Raw genomic sequence first — 15,681 nt, 5'->3', positions numbered from 1 at the left:
GGCTCGGAACAACATGTATAATGCCGCCTGATCCTTTGATCGCAATTCTTTTAACGCCTTGTTTTGTGCTGTCGTATAACTCGTGGTATCCTTTGGTTCTTTGAAACCTTCTTCGAACACCTCCCATGCATCTTGAGAATCGAGAAGAGCTTTCATTTGGATGCTCCAATTCTCGTAGTTTGTCTTCATTAATCGTGGTAGCGGCATTTGACCCATCACATTCGCCATTGGCTCTGATACCAATTTGTTAAAATAAATCTCACACACACACTAACGATAGAACGCTCCGATACCAATTTGTGAAAAATATTACTCACGTATTTGTGAAAGAGATGTCGAGAGAGGAGAGACAATGAGACAAAGAACACCGAGTTTATCAAAAAAAGCCTTTTCTATTGCTCTGTATTTGTTTTCTCTCGTTTTTTCTCTGACTTTACAATAAAAGTATCATNAAAAGTATCAGGTATTTATAAGTTTTCTAACTCTAATAATAGGTACGGGAGAGACACCCATAACCCTTCTTGGCCTTTTCTTTCACCTTACTTCTCAAATTAACCCTCCTAACAAATTACCTAAAATTAACATTTAGCATTTTAAGTTTATTTCAACAAAACTAACATTTAGCATTTTAGGTTTATTCCAACAAAATCAGCCTACTGTTATTGAATTGGAGAATCTGCTTTCTAATCAAAAAGCTTTGATTAAGCAAATGACTAGGAGCAACGAGCTTTCCCCAAAGTCTGAAGATGTGTTGTATGTCAAAGATCAAAGGAGACAAAATTTTCATTCAAAGCCTTCATCAAGTAATGGGAATCAATTCAGAAGTGAGGAGTTGTCAAAAAAGCCACATAAAACTTGTTACAAGTGTGAAAAACTTGGCCATTTCAAACGAGATCTCAGGTGAAAGTGGTGTGACATCGTTGCGGAAAGTCATATCATATTAAGCCAAATTGTCGAGTTAAAATGCAGGAATCAGAAGCAAATGCTGTACATCAACCACTGAGGTTCTTGACCAGCCAACAAATGTGACTTCAGCTGTACATCAAGATGATGTCTCTACAAATGCTCATGCCTTTATAGACTACAATGAAGAATGGACTGTCGATTCTGGTTGTTCTGATCATGCAACTGGAAATGAAACTCTTCTATCAGATGTTCGTCCACATTGTCAAAAGAAGGTCATTGTGACAGCTGATAATTCAATGCATCCTGTGACGAAAGGAGATTTGAATGATGGGAGTGTTCTACTCAAGAACGTTTATCATGTTCCTGGTTTGAAGAAAAACCTTGCTTTTACATCACAAATAACAGATTTAGGAAGGTATGTTCTTTCTGGTCCTAAAGACGTTCAAATACTTTCTAATGTGAAACATGTTGCTGCTATATCATGTTCTGTGGAAAAATAAAAGAATCTCTGTATGTTTTATCAGATAGTGATGAATATATCAAGAAAGTTACACATAATGCAAGCTCAACTCTTTGGCATGCTCGTTTAGGTCATGTGGGATTTGAGTTGTTGCAGAAAATATCCACAAAACAACTTCTTGATGGTGTCCCTATCTTTAAAGATATTCAGGATGATGAGATTTGTCCAGACTGCCAATATGGCAAGTCTCATCGTCTTTCTTTCATAAGCTCAAAGAATAGAGCTTCAACAATATTGAAATTGATTCATTCTTTCTTTTGGGACCGACGCGAACAACAAGCTATACGGGCCTTCATTATGTGATGGTGTTTGTGGATGATTTCTCTCGCTTCAATTGGGTATACTTCTTAGAACACAAAAGTGAAGCTTTTTCAAAGTTTATTAAGTTTAAGCATGTTGTGGAAAAAGAATTTGAATTGAAAATCAAGTGCTTGAGCACTGATAATAGAGGGGAATTTCTTTCAAATGATTTTATGGAATACTGTAAGGAGCATGGGATTCAGCGTCAACTGACTTGTCCAGAAACCCTGCAACAAAATGGGGTGGCTGAGCACAAGTTAGCTCATCTTACATCAGTTTGCTTGTCTTGGCTGCATGCGAGGAGTCTTCCAAGAGAGTTATGGGCATTAGTTTTTCAAACAGCTAACAATGTCGTAAATTGGCTGCCTCCATGACTAGTGATAGAATCATCACCATTCGAGCTGATTTATCATCGTAAATCCAATGTGAGTTACTTTCGTATTTTTGGGTCTATTTGTTATGTTCATGTACTGAAACATAATTGAACTAAACTTGACCCAAAGGCCAAGAAATGCATTTTTGTTGGCTATGATACTTATAGAAAGGGTTGGAGGTGTATGGATTTGGAAATAAAGATGGTTATTGTGTCTTGTGATGTGGTGATTGATGAAATTTCAAGTTACAAAGACGATGCAGATGGGAGCACAAGTACAAGTACTGTTGCACTTTTTCCTGATGATTCTACATGAGGGAGAAAAGATTTTTCAATTGCGATAGACATTCAAACTGAAGAGAATACAGAAGCCACTACAAATATTGAAGTTGCCAAAAGAAAAAATCCTCAAAAACAGAAAAAATAACCAGGTCATTTGTCTGTTCTGTCCTGTTTTTTTTATAGGAGATAGTGAAAATGAGTCGAAGTTATACAGTGAAGCTAAAGAAATTTAAGGATGGGAAAATGCAATGATGGAAGAAATTTCAGCACTAAAAAAAACTGGCACCTGGGAGCTTGTATCAAAGTCTCATGATGCCGATTTAATTACTTGTAAGTGGGTTTACAAGGTGAAGAAAAAAGCTTGTGGTAGAATTGATAGACACAAAGCTCGTCTTGTTACTCGTGGGTTCTCTCAGCAATATGGTCGAGACTATGATGAGACTTTTAGTCAGGTCGCAAGGATGGTAACATTACGGACAATCATCTCTTTAGCTGCTAGTAAGGCTAAAATTTATGGCAGCTTGATGTGAAAAATGCTTTCCTTTACAGAGAGTTGGATCATGATATTTTTATGGAGCAGCCGCAAGAATTTACCTCTAAAGAATATTCTGATTATGTGTGCAGACTTAAGAATGCATTGAACAGACTCAAACAAGCTCCTTGTGCTTGGTTTGATAAGATTGCTCAATATTTTAATTTTTGTGGTTTTAAGTCTTCATGTGCTGATCCGAGCTTATTTGTTAAGAAAACAACAACTGGATGCATCTTGCTCTTACTTTATGTTGATGACATGATTATTACTAGTGATGATATTGTTGAAATCAGTGGTCTCCAAGATGTCTTGTATGTTCGTTTTGAAATGAAAAGATTAGGTGAAGTTGATTGTTTTCTGAGTTTGGAACTTAAAAATGTGATGATGGTTATTTTCTCTCTAAAAAAAGATATGTATCAAGTTTATTGCAGCAGTTTCGTATAGAGAATTCAAGAGAAAAAACTACTATGGAACCAAATCTCAAATTAGCTAGAAAGAAAGGAAAGTCATGAGTAGATGCTACATTCTTTCGTCAACTTGTTGGTAGTTTATTCTATTTAACTCTCACAAGGCCAGACATTATTTTTTGAGTAGGAGCTGTGTCTCAATTTATGGATCAACCACATGATACTCATTTAATTGCAGCAAAAAGGATTCTTTGTTACATTAAGGGTACTCTAATTATGGATTAATGTATGATAAATCAAAGTCATTTTTATTGAGTGGTTTTGTGGATGTTGACGTGAACGACAGATGCTCCACAACAGGTTTTTGTTTTATAGCAAGTTCTGCTGCAATTTCATGGTGCACTAAAAAGCAAAGCATCATTGCTTTGTCAAGTTGTGAAGTAGAATATGTAGCTGCTACAATGACTACTCAAGAGTGTTTATGGCTCACGAGGCTTATTCAAGAGATGGTGACTACTCTCAACCAATCAATTCAAATTAATTGTGATAATGAAAGTGCAATAAAACTTGCTGAAAATTCGATGTTTCATGCTCGTTCGAAATATATTGAAACTCATTATCATTTTGTTCAAGAGAAAGTGTTATCGCAGGATGTTGAATTGTAATACATGCTAATGAGCAAGTTGTAGACATATTTACTAAGACACTTGCCAAAGTGAAGTTTGAAGTTTTTCATAAGGCTCTCGAAACTTAGAAATAAACTTGTACTAAGGAGATTGTAAGAATTTAGTGCAATTTATTGCTAGTTTGAATTAGTCAAGATATTCGTAATCCGTTAATATTTGGAGAATATATTAATTATCGAATATATCTTAGATATTCGTAATCAGTTAATATTTTTAGTTCGTTTATATTTTCATTAGATATTCGTAATCAGTTAATATTATTAGTTAGTTTATATTTTCATTATTTGTAGGTATCAGTTGATAGCTTGTATCCTATTTAAACAACATGAATGAAGATTGAACATTCGATCCCAATTCTATTTCTCATTCTAAACTCTGTTGTTTTCTTGAGTAATAATATTTTCAGATCTATTCACATTCTTAAGCCGTAGATATTGTGTTTAAGATATTGTGTTTAAGGGAAGCTAAAGAAAGGTTTAAAGACACGCAAGGAAGTTTGAATTCAAAGAAGACCAAGTAAATTTCTTTTAAGGACTCTAATAAGGTAGTTCCATTGCCCCAACAAAGATTCATGAGGATATAGGACCATTGAAAAGGAAAGTGTCAGCCTAAAGAGTACGAGTGTCATTTTGCTAATTTTTAACTAAAGATTTTATAAAAGAAATTTTAAATTTTTTTAAGATTTTGAAAAAGAAAAAATAATAAAACATTCCGAAGGTAGTAAATTACCAAAATACCCTTGCATTTCATTTAAATTACAAATATTTCATGGATTAGAAAATCCGATAAGAGACGGGTGAGTGTACTATAGAAAATCTGTGGTATTTTTATTTTTCACAGCTGGATTATCGCCAAATCTAAGTATGTTCTAGAGGAAGCAAACTCATCAAATCCAACCACCAAAATTCAAAAGGGAGGTTGGTTGCCCATTTACTGGAGAATTTTCGAGGTTTTAATGTCGGTTTAAATTCCCTCTATAAAGGCTGAAGTCGGGGCCTTCATTTAGAGCAAGAATCAAATTAAGTCGAGCCTTCACGCATGAGTTATAGCCTCCGAGATTTTAGGTTTCTTATTCTCAAATTTCTTCCAGATTCGAGGACCATAATCCATCATTTTCCTTCAAACTTATTTCTACACCTAAATAAACCCGGAAGTGCTGAAAGTGGCTGTAACAGACACTAAATTTTTTACTTAATTTAAAGTCGATATTGTATACATATCATGAACATTGAATGCATAAATACTCCATTTAACTTCATAAAACATAAACTTCATCTTAAAATAATTCTTTTCTTGCCCCCTTTATTCCATTAAGATTTTATTATTTTAGTGGTTATACTTTCAAAATAGTAAAATAAGAATTTCTAATCCGGTTACAAAGAATTTCTAATGATGCTACAACAATTATACGGTGGATGATATGATTTACCTGACATGTTATTCATATTTTCGAAAATATGAAATTCCCAAAAATTCGAACAATATGTCGGGTACAATCTTGATACGACTTAAAAAATTGAAATCTAAGTTACAATCTCATCATCCACGGTGAAGTTCTCATGCCACGATTCAGAAATCTTGCGTAAACATTAAAATATAGAGAAAGAATAGATTGTATATACAGTTACAAACTTCCTTTATGTAATTGTAATGAAAACTACATAAGTGGTTACATAAACCGAATTCTATTGCTTCAATTTTCTTCTCATTTACTAAAAACATATGAGTATATGATCTGCTACTATATATAAAACAAATGAAAGAATGTGACCAGGCGATCGACTAGCTTCCCGTCCAGCTCGACCTGGCTATAAATTAAATACGTTCTCAACAACGAGCTTAGTACATTTTCATTCAAAGTTTGTCTCATCTTCTGCAAAGATATTATATATAAAGTCACGAAACCGCTTTGAGTATTGTTTAGGATCGACAGCTGATATCGAAGTTGGATCGTATTGAATGGACTTGTAGGCATGCTCAAGCTTCTTGCTAATGTCATAATCTTGAAGTATGTCAATGATACCAAAAAACATAACCACATCATAATATTCTCCTGTTGGCTCTCCAACTAGTTGAAACTCGCAGTCACTTCTTCTCACGGTTTGTTCGACTCGAGCAGGCATGTTTACGCCCAATTTGATACTCGACCATCTACAAGTTCAAAAACGAAGTATGTTGAGTTATGAATCCATTTTTACTGAATCAATCAATAGAGATTTCACCTGGATGGATCTAGGAAGAGTTGATCCAAGTCGACTCTCGATAGACGAGGAGCTGCATCATTCTCGGATCCACCTGAAAAAGATGCATTTCGTAATTTGGTGAGGGAGAGAGAGGCTATATTGTAGTCAATAGTTTATTATATATATCATATTTGATATTTTATTGTAAGCAAATATCTAGATTTTTGATTTCTATTACGGCATACATAGATATCATGTTTGTTCTTTTATTATAGGCAAATAGCTTGTATCCATTATTGTTATTTCCATTTATTGTTATTTTCATATCCTTTGTAATTTATTTGATTCTCTAAATGATTATAAATAGAGAACTTTCTACATTATTTAGGAGCGGTGGTTTTAGCAAATATTTTCAAATGACAGAGGGAAGAAAAGAAAGAGCAAAAAAACCTGTAGGAGTGCGAGTCCCGGAAGGTATAAATTCACCTGCGGCTGAAGTTTCCCTAAAGTGAAGACCAACAAGAAGACTATAATCCATAATTCTTTCTTGTTCGAGAAACTCACAGTCCCGATCAATTTGCCTACAAGAAAGTCGATAAACAAACATCAAAATGAGACACGAAAAGGTGTTAGGATCGTTGGGAGGGAGTTTCACGTTGACTAATTTAGGGAATGATCATGAGTTTATAAGTAAGAAATACATCTCCATTGGTATGAGACCTTTTGGGGAAGCCCAAAGCAAAACCGTGATAGCTTATGCTCAAAGTAGACAATATCATACCATTGTGGAGATTCGTTATTCCTAACATGGTATTAGAGTCATGCCCTTAATTTAGCCATGCAATAGAATCATAAGTGTCGAACAAAGAAATTACTAGCCTCGAAGGTGTAGTCAAAAGTGACTCATGTGTCGAACAAAGGATGTACTTTGTTTGAGGGCTCCAGAGAAACGAGTTGAGCCTCGATTAAGTGGAGGTTGTTCGAGGGCTACATAGACCTCAGAGGAGGCTCTATGGTATATTTTGTTCGAAGGGAGGATTGTTGAGGATCGATGGGAGGGAGTTCAACATTGGCTAATTTAGGGAATGATCATGGATTTATAAGCGAGGAATACATCTCCATTGGTATAAGAATTTTTTGGGAAGTCTAGAGCAAAACCATAAGTGCTTATGCTCAAAGTGGAAAATATCATACCATTGTGTGAAGTATAGACTTTCACCTGCAAAACTCTTGAAACCATGATTTTTGAAGTCGGAATATGAAGTTAAGATCGAGGTCCTTAAGGATGGTGGTTTCGTCAATCTCACTCTCAGGCTTATCTGTTGTGCGTCCAAGAATCGACCCTTTCAAGTCAAACCGTCGGTGAATGGAATATTCCGAGCAGAAAAGATTTCCCATAATGATGAACCTTACCTATGTTTAGAACATAGGAATAACTCATAGAATTTAGAACACAATAAAGTTTGTTGCAAACAAATGTTGATTTACCTTCTTTTGGATAGGCCCGGTTAATTTAACACAATGAAGACCATAGAATTTGGTTACCAAAGTGGTCTCAAAGGCTCTCACATGGTTATAATAGGCAGATAGCATTCTTATCAAAACCTGCAAAATGAGGCCAAATAATAAGAGCCATTGTTGATTTAAAAATGAACAATGCAAAGAAAACCCTATCTCACTTTCGCTTCCGACTTCTTCATTGTCTTGATCATATATCGGTCGTCATTGGTCAAGTAGAAGAAGCTACCACTTTTACCAGGAGACGAGAGTTCTCGAAGAGCGTCGTTCCCACAAATCGATAGCATATAATCAGCTGGATCTACCTTGAACAATTTCCTCAGAGTTCTGATTACGAATGACAATATCCATTAACAAGTCTATGAAACATCTATAACAATTTTGAAATTTTGGTAAACAAATCAACTAGATTTTTGTGAGATCCTACATCGGTTGGGAGGATAACAAAACATTCTTTACAAGGGTGTAGAAACTTCTCTCTAGCATATGCGTTTTAAAAACCTTGAGTGAAAGCCCGAAAGGAAAAGCTCAAAGAGGACAATATGTGTTAGCTGTGGGTCATTACAAATGATATCACAGCTAGACACTAGGCGATGTGCCTAGGACACTGGGGGTTGAGCCCCAAAGGGGGTGGACACGAGATGATGTACCATCAAGGACGCTAGGCCCTAAAAGAGAGTGGATTGCGGGATCCCATATCGATTAGGAAGAGAACGAGTGCTAGCAAGGACGCTTGGCTCCGAAGGGAGGTGAATTGTGAGTCTGATGATGAACGGCAACATCCATTAACAAATCTATGAAACATCTATAAGATTTTAAAAAATTCTATAAACAAATCAAGAAGATTCTCGACGAATGCCGAACGTAAACCTAACCGTTCCTTTCACACATCTTCTATCCATTTCTCTCAGCATTGTACTAAACTACTGATCTTCTTCCAAAGAGTAAATGTAAGAAAAGGAAGGAATAGGCATTGTACCTGAAAACTAAGGGGCAATAGTCCTTCCATTTGAACTCACATGACTGGTGGGGTGGAGTGTACTTGCTTCCTTCCGAAGGAAATTTAGTCCAAACTTTTTCCTTGGGATCAAAAGCTGAAGGCTTCAAGTCGAGCGACGCAGCCGGGGCGGGTCGTCCTACCGAATGCCTAATCAATCCTCACATAAACATACTAAGAGTTAAACAAAATAGTCACAATAGAATTGAAAAATACAACCAAACTACCTGATCCCAAGCTGCAAATTAAGCATTAGATCATAGTTCTTATGCCCTTTACAAATTGTCTCTCCTTGCCTCTTACAAGACCTTGGCTTCTTCATTGACATCCCAAATCCTTCCTTCTCCAAATTCATCGCCAACATATACTCCGCCACATCGCACCGACCTCCCGCCGACGACGTCCTCTCACTACAACAACCCGTCACATAATCATCCCCCTCCCCGCCACACCACATTTGCATTCTATCAAACGGCTTCTCCACATCGATACTCACCCGACCATCAACCGACATCCTTCTCGGCTTCCCTCCGTCGTCCCCTTTCGACGACCGCCATACCGCGAGCTTCTTCTGCGACGGCAAAACCGACACCTTCTCCCCATGACATATCTTGCAATCACTAAAATCAACATTGTAAACATCTTGTGGATCCCATAACACATTCCCTGATGAAACAGATGGGTAATAACTCCCATTTTGTTCTTCCGGATCTCTACTCCAATACCCCACATAGAAGCTCCCATCAGGCCATTTGAATGTCCCATTCCCTCTAGGCAACCCACTTTCCCAATTCCCATCATACTTATTACCGTTAGTCCAAACAAAGCTCCCTTTCCCACAAATCTCCCCATGCTTCCATTCCCCAACGTAATAGTTCCCATTCTTCCATTGATATCTCCCACTCCCTTCTTGCAAGCCCCTCCTCCAATCCCCATCATAACAATCCCCATTAGAGAAGTTCTTAACCCCATGGCCATGTTTCAAATTCATAACCCATTTCCCTTTATAAGTGTCCCCATTTGAGCCAGTATACACGCCATTCCCATCCATATAGCCACTCTTGAATTCCCCTTCATAGGTGGCTCCCGACGGCCAATTGAACCGCCCTCGCCCCATTGTTTTGCCTTTGCTCCATTCACCAATGTACATACACCCATCGGTCCATACGTACTTGCCTTGTCCGTGAGGGAAGTTGTTGCACCATTGGCCTGTGTAATAGTCGCCATTTGGGAGGATTTTCTCGGCGTGATAGACATCGTTGGAATTCAATTCAGTGTCTACCATGTCGCCAAGGCCTTCGATATCGCCGTCGTCGGCGTGAGCTACCGACATTGTGCCGAAGATGCTGTGGGCTCGCTTTTTGGCCGCTTGGGTTTTGCGTACCGTCGCTTCCCATGCCTTCAAAACGCCACTGTCTCTGCTCATACTTAGATTAAAACACGACAATTTGAAACACCCAGATGGGATTTTTGATTCAAAATCGTGATTTGGGATTTTTTTTGGATACCCAATTGTGAAAAATTGAAAATAGAATCGAATTTCGTGAGTTTTAAGGAATTATGGAACAATGAATGAATCAATCAATCAATCAATGGGACATTAGAACAGAAGAATCCCAAAATCTGTCTTTGTTTCTTTCTTTTTTTCTCTCTTTCTAACATAATTTCGTGTTTTGGGTGATGTTTTTTGGTTTTGTTGTTCTTGAGGTTATGAATTTGTGGACAAGAAATGCTAAAAAAGAAGGATTTGAATGAAAGGGAGAGAGTTCATCCGTTTGTTGTCCCAATTTCTGAAAACGGAATAAACGGTCGTGTCTATAAACTGCTGATGAACACTGATTCTTTGTTGGTTTTGGTTCCATTGAAATTGACTAACCAACCAAAGCTCTTTCTAAATGTGTAGTCCTTTCTAATTTTCCATGCTTGGACATTGGCATAGAACACATCATCTAGAGAGAGAAACAGAGAGAGAGACTCGTTCTTTTGTTCATCAAACATTTGACAAGTGGTGTTCTATATTTAGCATGATTTTGTGACATTTGGTCGTAAAACAATTTTGACTAAAGAATACTAAATGTTCTATCCTTGTGTTTTGTAGACAAGACAAGATACTCGGTTTGATTTCTTGGGATTTTGAGACATTAAATGTGCGTGTCGTTGGTATAGATAGTAATTTTCAATTCTTTTATTTTTCTTTTAATCATCCTATCCACAATATTACTTTCATTCAGATGTGATCTCAATCATTTATGTACTCTTCTTTTACTCGGGTGTTCACACACGTACTAGTTTCGACACAAATACTCACGGTGTCGATCGAAGGAAGAGCTTTCATGATATACAGCGATGTCTCCAATAAGGGATTGCAATGTCTGTTAATGTAACATAGAGAAGTTGTGAGATCCCATATTGATTGGAGAGGAAAACGAGTACCAGCGAGAATGCTGAGCCTCGAAGTGGGGTGGATTGTGAGATCATCCCACATCAATTGGAGAGGAGAACAAATCATTTTTTATAAGGGTGTGAAAACATCTGCCTCATAGACATGTTTTAAAACTGTGAGGCTGACGACGATACGTAATGAGCTCAAACGGACAATATATGTTAGCGATGGGCTTGGGCTGTTACAAAATTGTGAGATCCCACATCGGTTGGAGAGGGGGACGAAACATTCTTTATAAGGGTGTGGAAAACTCTCCCTAATAGATGCGTTTTAAAACTTTGAGATTGGCAGCGATAAGTAAAAGGCCTAAGCAGATCTATTAGCGGTGGGCTTAGAATCTTAGAATCTTATTGTTCAAGTGCCTTAAAGCGAAGTTGGATGGATAATTTAATGCATGAATAAAATGTATCATGTTAATTAAAATTACGTGTTATTGAATTGAATGGTTATGTATGATTTACGTGATATGTTACACTCATGTCTAATCAACCATAACTTTGTATGAATATGTATATGTCTATAAGAGACATCATGGACCACAAATTTATTATAAAATTGTGATAGAAAGACTATGCATATGAATGCACATCTAGTTAGAAATTAAAATTGTGATTAGGTATGTTATTATGAAGTCTATGTAAAGAACGTTCAACCATGATATACAAAATTTACGAGGCTGTATAATCATGTACAGATATGATTGTCAATCTTATGAGATATTATCATTGTTTTAAGTGTCACGACCATACTCGTTTAGGGAGTGTTTCATGTTGTCGCATGCCCATTCCAAGCACTTTTACCTTACTTCTATGTTGGCTACTTATTTATTTTATTATTATTATTATAGTTTATGTGTGTATGAAGTTAGGGCACTCATATGGAACAAAAATCGAGTTAAGTCGAGCTCTCAATCGTGAGTTATAGCCGTTGAGTTTTTTGGTTTCCTACTCTCGAGTATCTTCCAAACACGAGAGCAATTCTCCACCATTTCCTTCAAACTTGTTCCTACAACTTCTAAATAAGATAATCCACAAGTTTTCGATTCCCTCAACCCCATTTCTCGGATAGTGGCAACCATTGAAGAAGTTCAAAGTAAGCTTGAAATTTCAATCCGAGCCTACACATAAAGTCATTGAGCAAGGCCAATACCATCCAGTTTCTACACATTTAATGTAACAGTTTAAACCCATCACTAGCAGATATTGTCCGCTTTGGCACGTTACATATCGCTGTCAGTCTTACGGTTTTAAAACGCGTCTACCAGAGAGAGGTTTCCACACCCTTATAAGGAATGTTTTGTTCTCCTCTCCAACCGATGTGGAAACTCAAATTCAAGGATTATTTTTGTAGAAGACCATGAAAAGAATTAACCCAAGGAACATGCTCAATGGAAGAAAGTTAGTTTTGGTTTCAAATTGGGGGTAAGTATCGAATTTGCATATACGATCCATTTTTCTTCAAATTGAGCATTTCGGTAGCTTCAAAGGATTAAGTTAAGTAACTTTGATGAAGAAATCAAGAGCTAAAACGTCCTAGATTGAGTTGCCTAAGAAGTCAATTCTCTATGTTTTCAAGTGAGCTGTAGACCCAGAAGAACTTCTCAAAATTAAGGTCACACACTAAAGACATTTCTCCAAACCAATTCCTTTAGCTAGAGGGATGAAGAAATCGGACCCTAAAAACCTTTAGAAATGTTGTTATGAACATCAATGTGAGAACATGTTACCATAGACGGTGCTACCATAGACGAGTCTAGTCAGATAAGTTTTATTTTGAAAACTCTCTCCAAGAGTTTTCTTCCTTTCCTAAGTAATGTCGTTAGGAAATTAGTTATAACTTCACTAATCTTCTCAATGAACTACAAACCATTAAGTTTATGATGAAAAAGGGAATAGTGTAGAGGCCGATGTTGTCACTTCTAGTATGCTCAAATTTAGAGGTTCGACCCATGAAAATAATTCTAGTGAGAATAAGAGTTTTCATTGCAAGGAAACGAAGATGGTCACTAAAAAAGAAACTACCATAATGCCTAGACGAAAAGAAGACATGAAATAAAGGTAAATATGATTTACATAGTTTTTAATCTTATTTAGTGACAGGTGCTAAATTTCCGTGGATAATTGATTTGGGAGCTACTAATCATGTTTGTTCTTCTTTCTCGGAAAGTGACTCTTGGAAGTAGTTAGACGACGGAGAAATGATCATGAAAGTAGGCCTCGGGGATATTGTGATAGCAATAATTGTCGAAAATGTCTCAAAATAACTTTATTTACTTTTAGAAATCATACTTTTGGTTCTTATGATGAAGAGGAAGCTAATTTCAGTTTCATGTTTAGCTAATCAATTCCTTCCTTAAATTTTTACGTTGACAAAGTTGTTTTTTTGAGATTTGTTCTACATTTGTTGAAAATAACATGGTGTATTAAGGCCGTTGGTACGTAAGATACTTCAAAAAAAATCTGTCTTTGGCATCTAAGGGTAGGTCACATCAATTTAGATAGAATTGAAAAATTATTAACGAGCGGTCCTCTCACTAAACTAGAGTTGGACATTTTACAAGTTTGAGAATTCTGATTAGAAGGAAAGATGACTAAAAGACGTTTTTACGGGAAAATATATAACGCCAAAGAATTCTTATAATTTATACCTTCATATCTGTTTTGTTCGATGAATGTTAAAGTTAGAGGAGGGTATGAATATGACATCTCCTTTGTAGATAATTTTAGATATGATATTTTTTCCTAATTCAATACAAGTTTGAAGTTTTTGAAAAGTTCAAGGAGTACAAGAATGAAGTTGAGAATCTATTAGATAAATTCATCAAAAAACACTTCGATCAGATCACGGTGGAGAGTACATAGATCTGAGTTTCGAAAATTATTTGATAGAAAATGGAATAACAATCCAATTCTCAACTTTTGGAACACATCAACAAAATGGTGTTTTAGAAAGGAGAAACAAAACTTTATTAGACATGGTTCATCCCATGATGAATATGCTCTACTACCAAATTTCTTTTGGGGATATGTAGTGGAGACTGCATTATACCTACATTCATCTAAAAGTGTAATTGTGGCATCTTTTGAATTGTGGAAAGGTCGTAAAGTTAATTTACAAAACTTTATAATTTGGGGATGTCTAGCGCATATGCTGAAAACACAATCGCGCATATGCTGAAAACACAATCAAAGAAATTGGAACATCATTCTAAAGTATGCCAATTTGTAGGTTATCCAAAGAGATTAGAGGTTACTTCTACTAAAAAAAAATAAAGTATTTGTATTGAAAAACATTACTTTCTTAGAGGAAGATATGTGAAACCTTGGAGTAAAATGAATTAAATTCCAATGAAACTACTCATGCGAGAGGTTGACAATTCCCTCACTTTTGATAGGTAGATACATTCATGTCAAGAATTGATAATGTCTTGTCGTAGGGGAAGAGTTATGAACCAACTAACGGTTACATGGGCTTTACTTTAGCTCAACTTTTCACAACGATGGTAACATCAAGGATTCATTGTCCTTTAAAGGGGGCAATTAATGATGTTAACCATGATGAATGAATTGAAGCTATGAACATTGAAATAGAATCCGTGCACTCAAATTTAATCTAGGAACTTGTAGATCCTCGTGATGCGGTAAAATCTATAAGTTGTAAATGGATTTACTAAAGAAAATGAGAAGTGGATGGAAAGGTACAGACCTTTAAAATTAGACTCGTGGCAAAAGGAGTTGGCAACAAAAGAGAAAGTGTTGCCATGTTAAAGTCTATTTGCATTCTCTTATATCCATTGACACATATTTTAACTATAAGATATGAAAAATTGATGTGAAGACTGCTTTTCTAAATGGCAACATCTACATGACTCAATTAGAGAGGTGTGTAAACCAAGGTCACGAGCAGAAGGCTTACAAGCTTAAGAGATCTATTTTTCGATTAAAACAAGTATCAAGATCCTCGAACATTAGATTTGACAATATGGTCAAATTTTATGGCTTTGAGCAAAATGTTGATGAACCTTGAGTATACTAGAAAAACAGCAAGAAAACAATAGCTTTTCTTATCGAGTATGTGATATCTTACTCATTGAAAATGATATAGGCTATTTTGCTAGCTAACCAATTTCAAAGGAAAGATATGGGAAAAGAACCGTGTTACAGGAATCCAAATTATAAGTAATTATAAAAATAAAATGCTCGTCTTATCTCACGCATCCTTTATTAACAAGATTCTTGTCAAGTATTCGATGAAGAATTCCAAAAAAGACAATTTTCCTTTGAGGCATGGAATTACATGGTCTAAGCAATAATGTCCTAAGCCACCTCAAGAAGTTGATATGAGAAGGATTCTTTATGTCTTAGTTGTAGTAGTCTAATGTATACAATGTTGTGTATAAGACTTGACATATGTTATGCAATAGGGATTGTCACTAGATATCAGTCAAACCTTAAGTATAATCACTCGATAGTAATTAAAATGATCCTCAAATACTTAGGAAAAACGAAGAATACACAAGATATACGAACTTCGA

General features: G+C 36.1%; 1 protein-coding gene across 2 annotated transcripts; it reads right to left on the bottom strand.

Annotated features, from left to right (window-relative positions):
- Nucleotides 1-5,699: 5,699 nt before the first annotated feature.
- Nucleotides 5,700-10,183, bottom strand: LOC111784887 (phosphatidylinositol 4-phosphate 5-kinase 4-like). Of its 2 annotated transcripts, none has more exons than XM_023665428.1 (8): nt 8,932-10,183; nt 8,687-8,854; nt 7,869-8,034; nt 7,678-7,794; nt 7,409-7,602; nt 6,640-6,770; nt 6,229-6,301; nt 5,700-6,157 (listed from the first exon to the last, which is right to left on the bottom strand). In XM_023665428.1, the coding sequence occupies exons 1-8, from the start codon at nt 10,128-10,130 to the stop codon at nt 5,857-5,859; spliced, it is 2,349 nt and encodes a 782-aa protein (XP_023521196.1). In that variant the 5' UTR covers nt 10,131-10,183; the 3' UTR covers nt 5,700-5,856. The 2 variants fall into 2 exon arrangements, with proteins under 2 accessions (XP_023521196.1, XP_023521197.1); XM_023665429.1 differs by having other exon boundaries at nt 6,676-6,770.
- Between the last annotated feature and the right edge of the window lie 5,498 nt (nt 10,184-15,681).

Source organism: Cucurbita pepo, unplaced genomic scaffold (genome assembly GCF_002806865.2).
Source record: "Cucurbita pepo subsp. pepo cultivar mu-cu-16 unplaced genomic scaffold, ASM280686v2 Cp4.1_scaffold000290, whole genome shotgun sequence".
NCBI classification, from domain to species: domain Eukaryota; kingdom Viridiplantae; phylum Streptophyta; class Magnoliopsida; order Cucurbitales; family Cucurbitaceae; genus Cucurbita; species Cucurbita pepo.
The sequence above is the reverse complement of the archived record's forward strand: the minus strand, read 5'-3'. Positions and strand labels throughout refer to the sequence as shown.

Coding starts and splice junctions, on each gene's coding strand:
- LOC111784887 (XM_023665428.1), bottom strand. CDS start 10,130: ATGAGCAGAGACAGTGGCGTTTTGAAGGCATGGGAAGCGACGGTACGC. Junction 8,855..8,931: donor AATTTGCAGCTTGGGATCAG/GTAGTTTGGTTG, acceptor AGGATTGATTAG/GCATTCGGTAGGACGACCCG. Junction 7,603..7,677: donor CCGGGCCTATCCAAAAGAAG/GTAAATCAACAT, acceptor TTCTAAACATAG/GTAAGGTTCATCATTATGGG.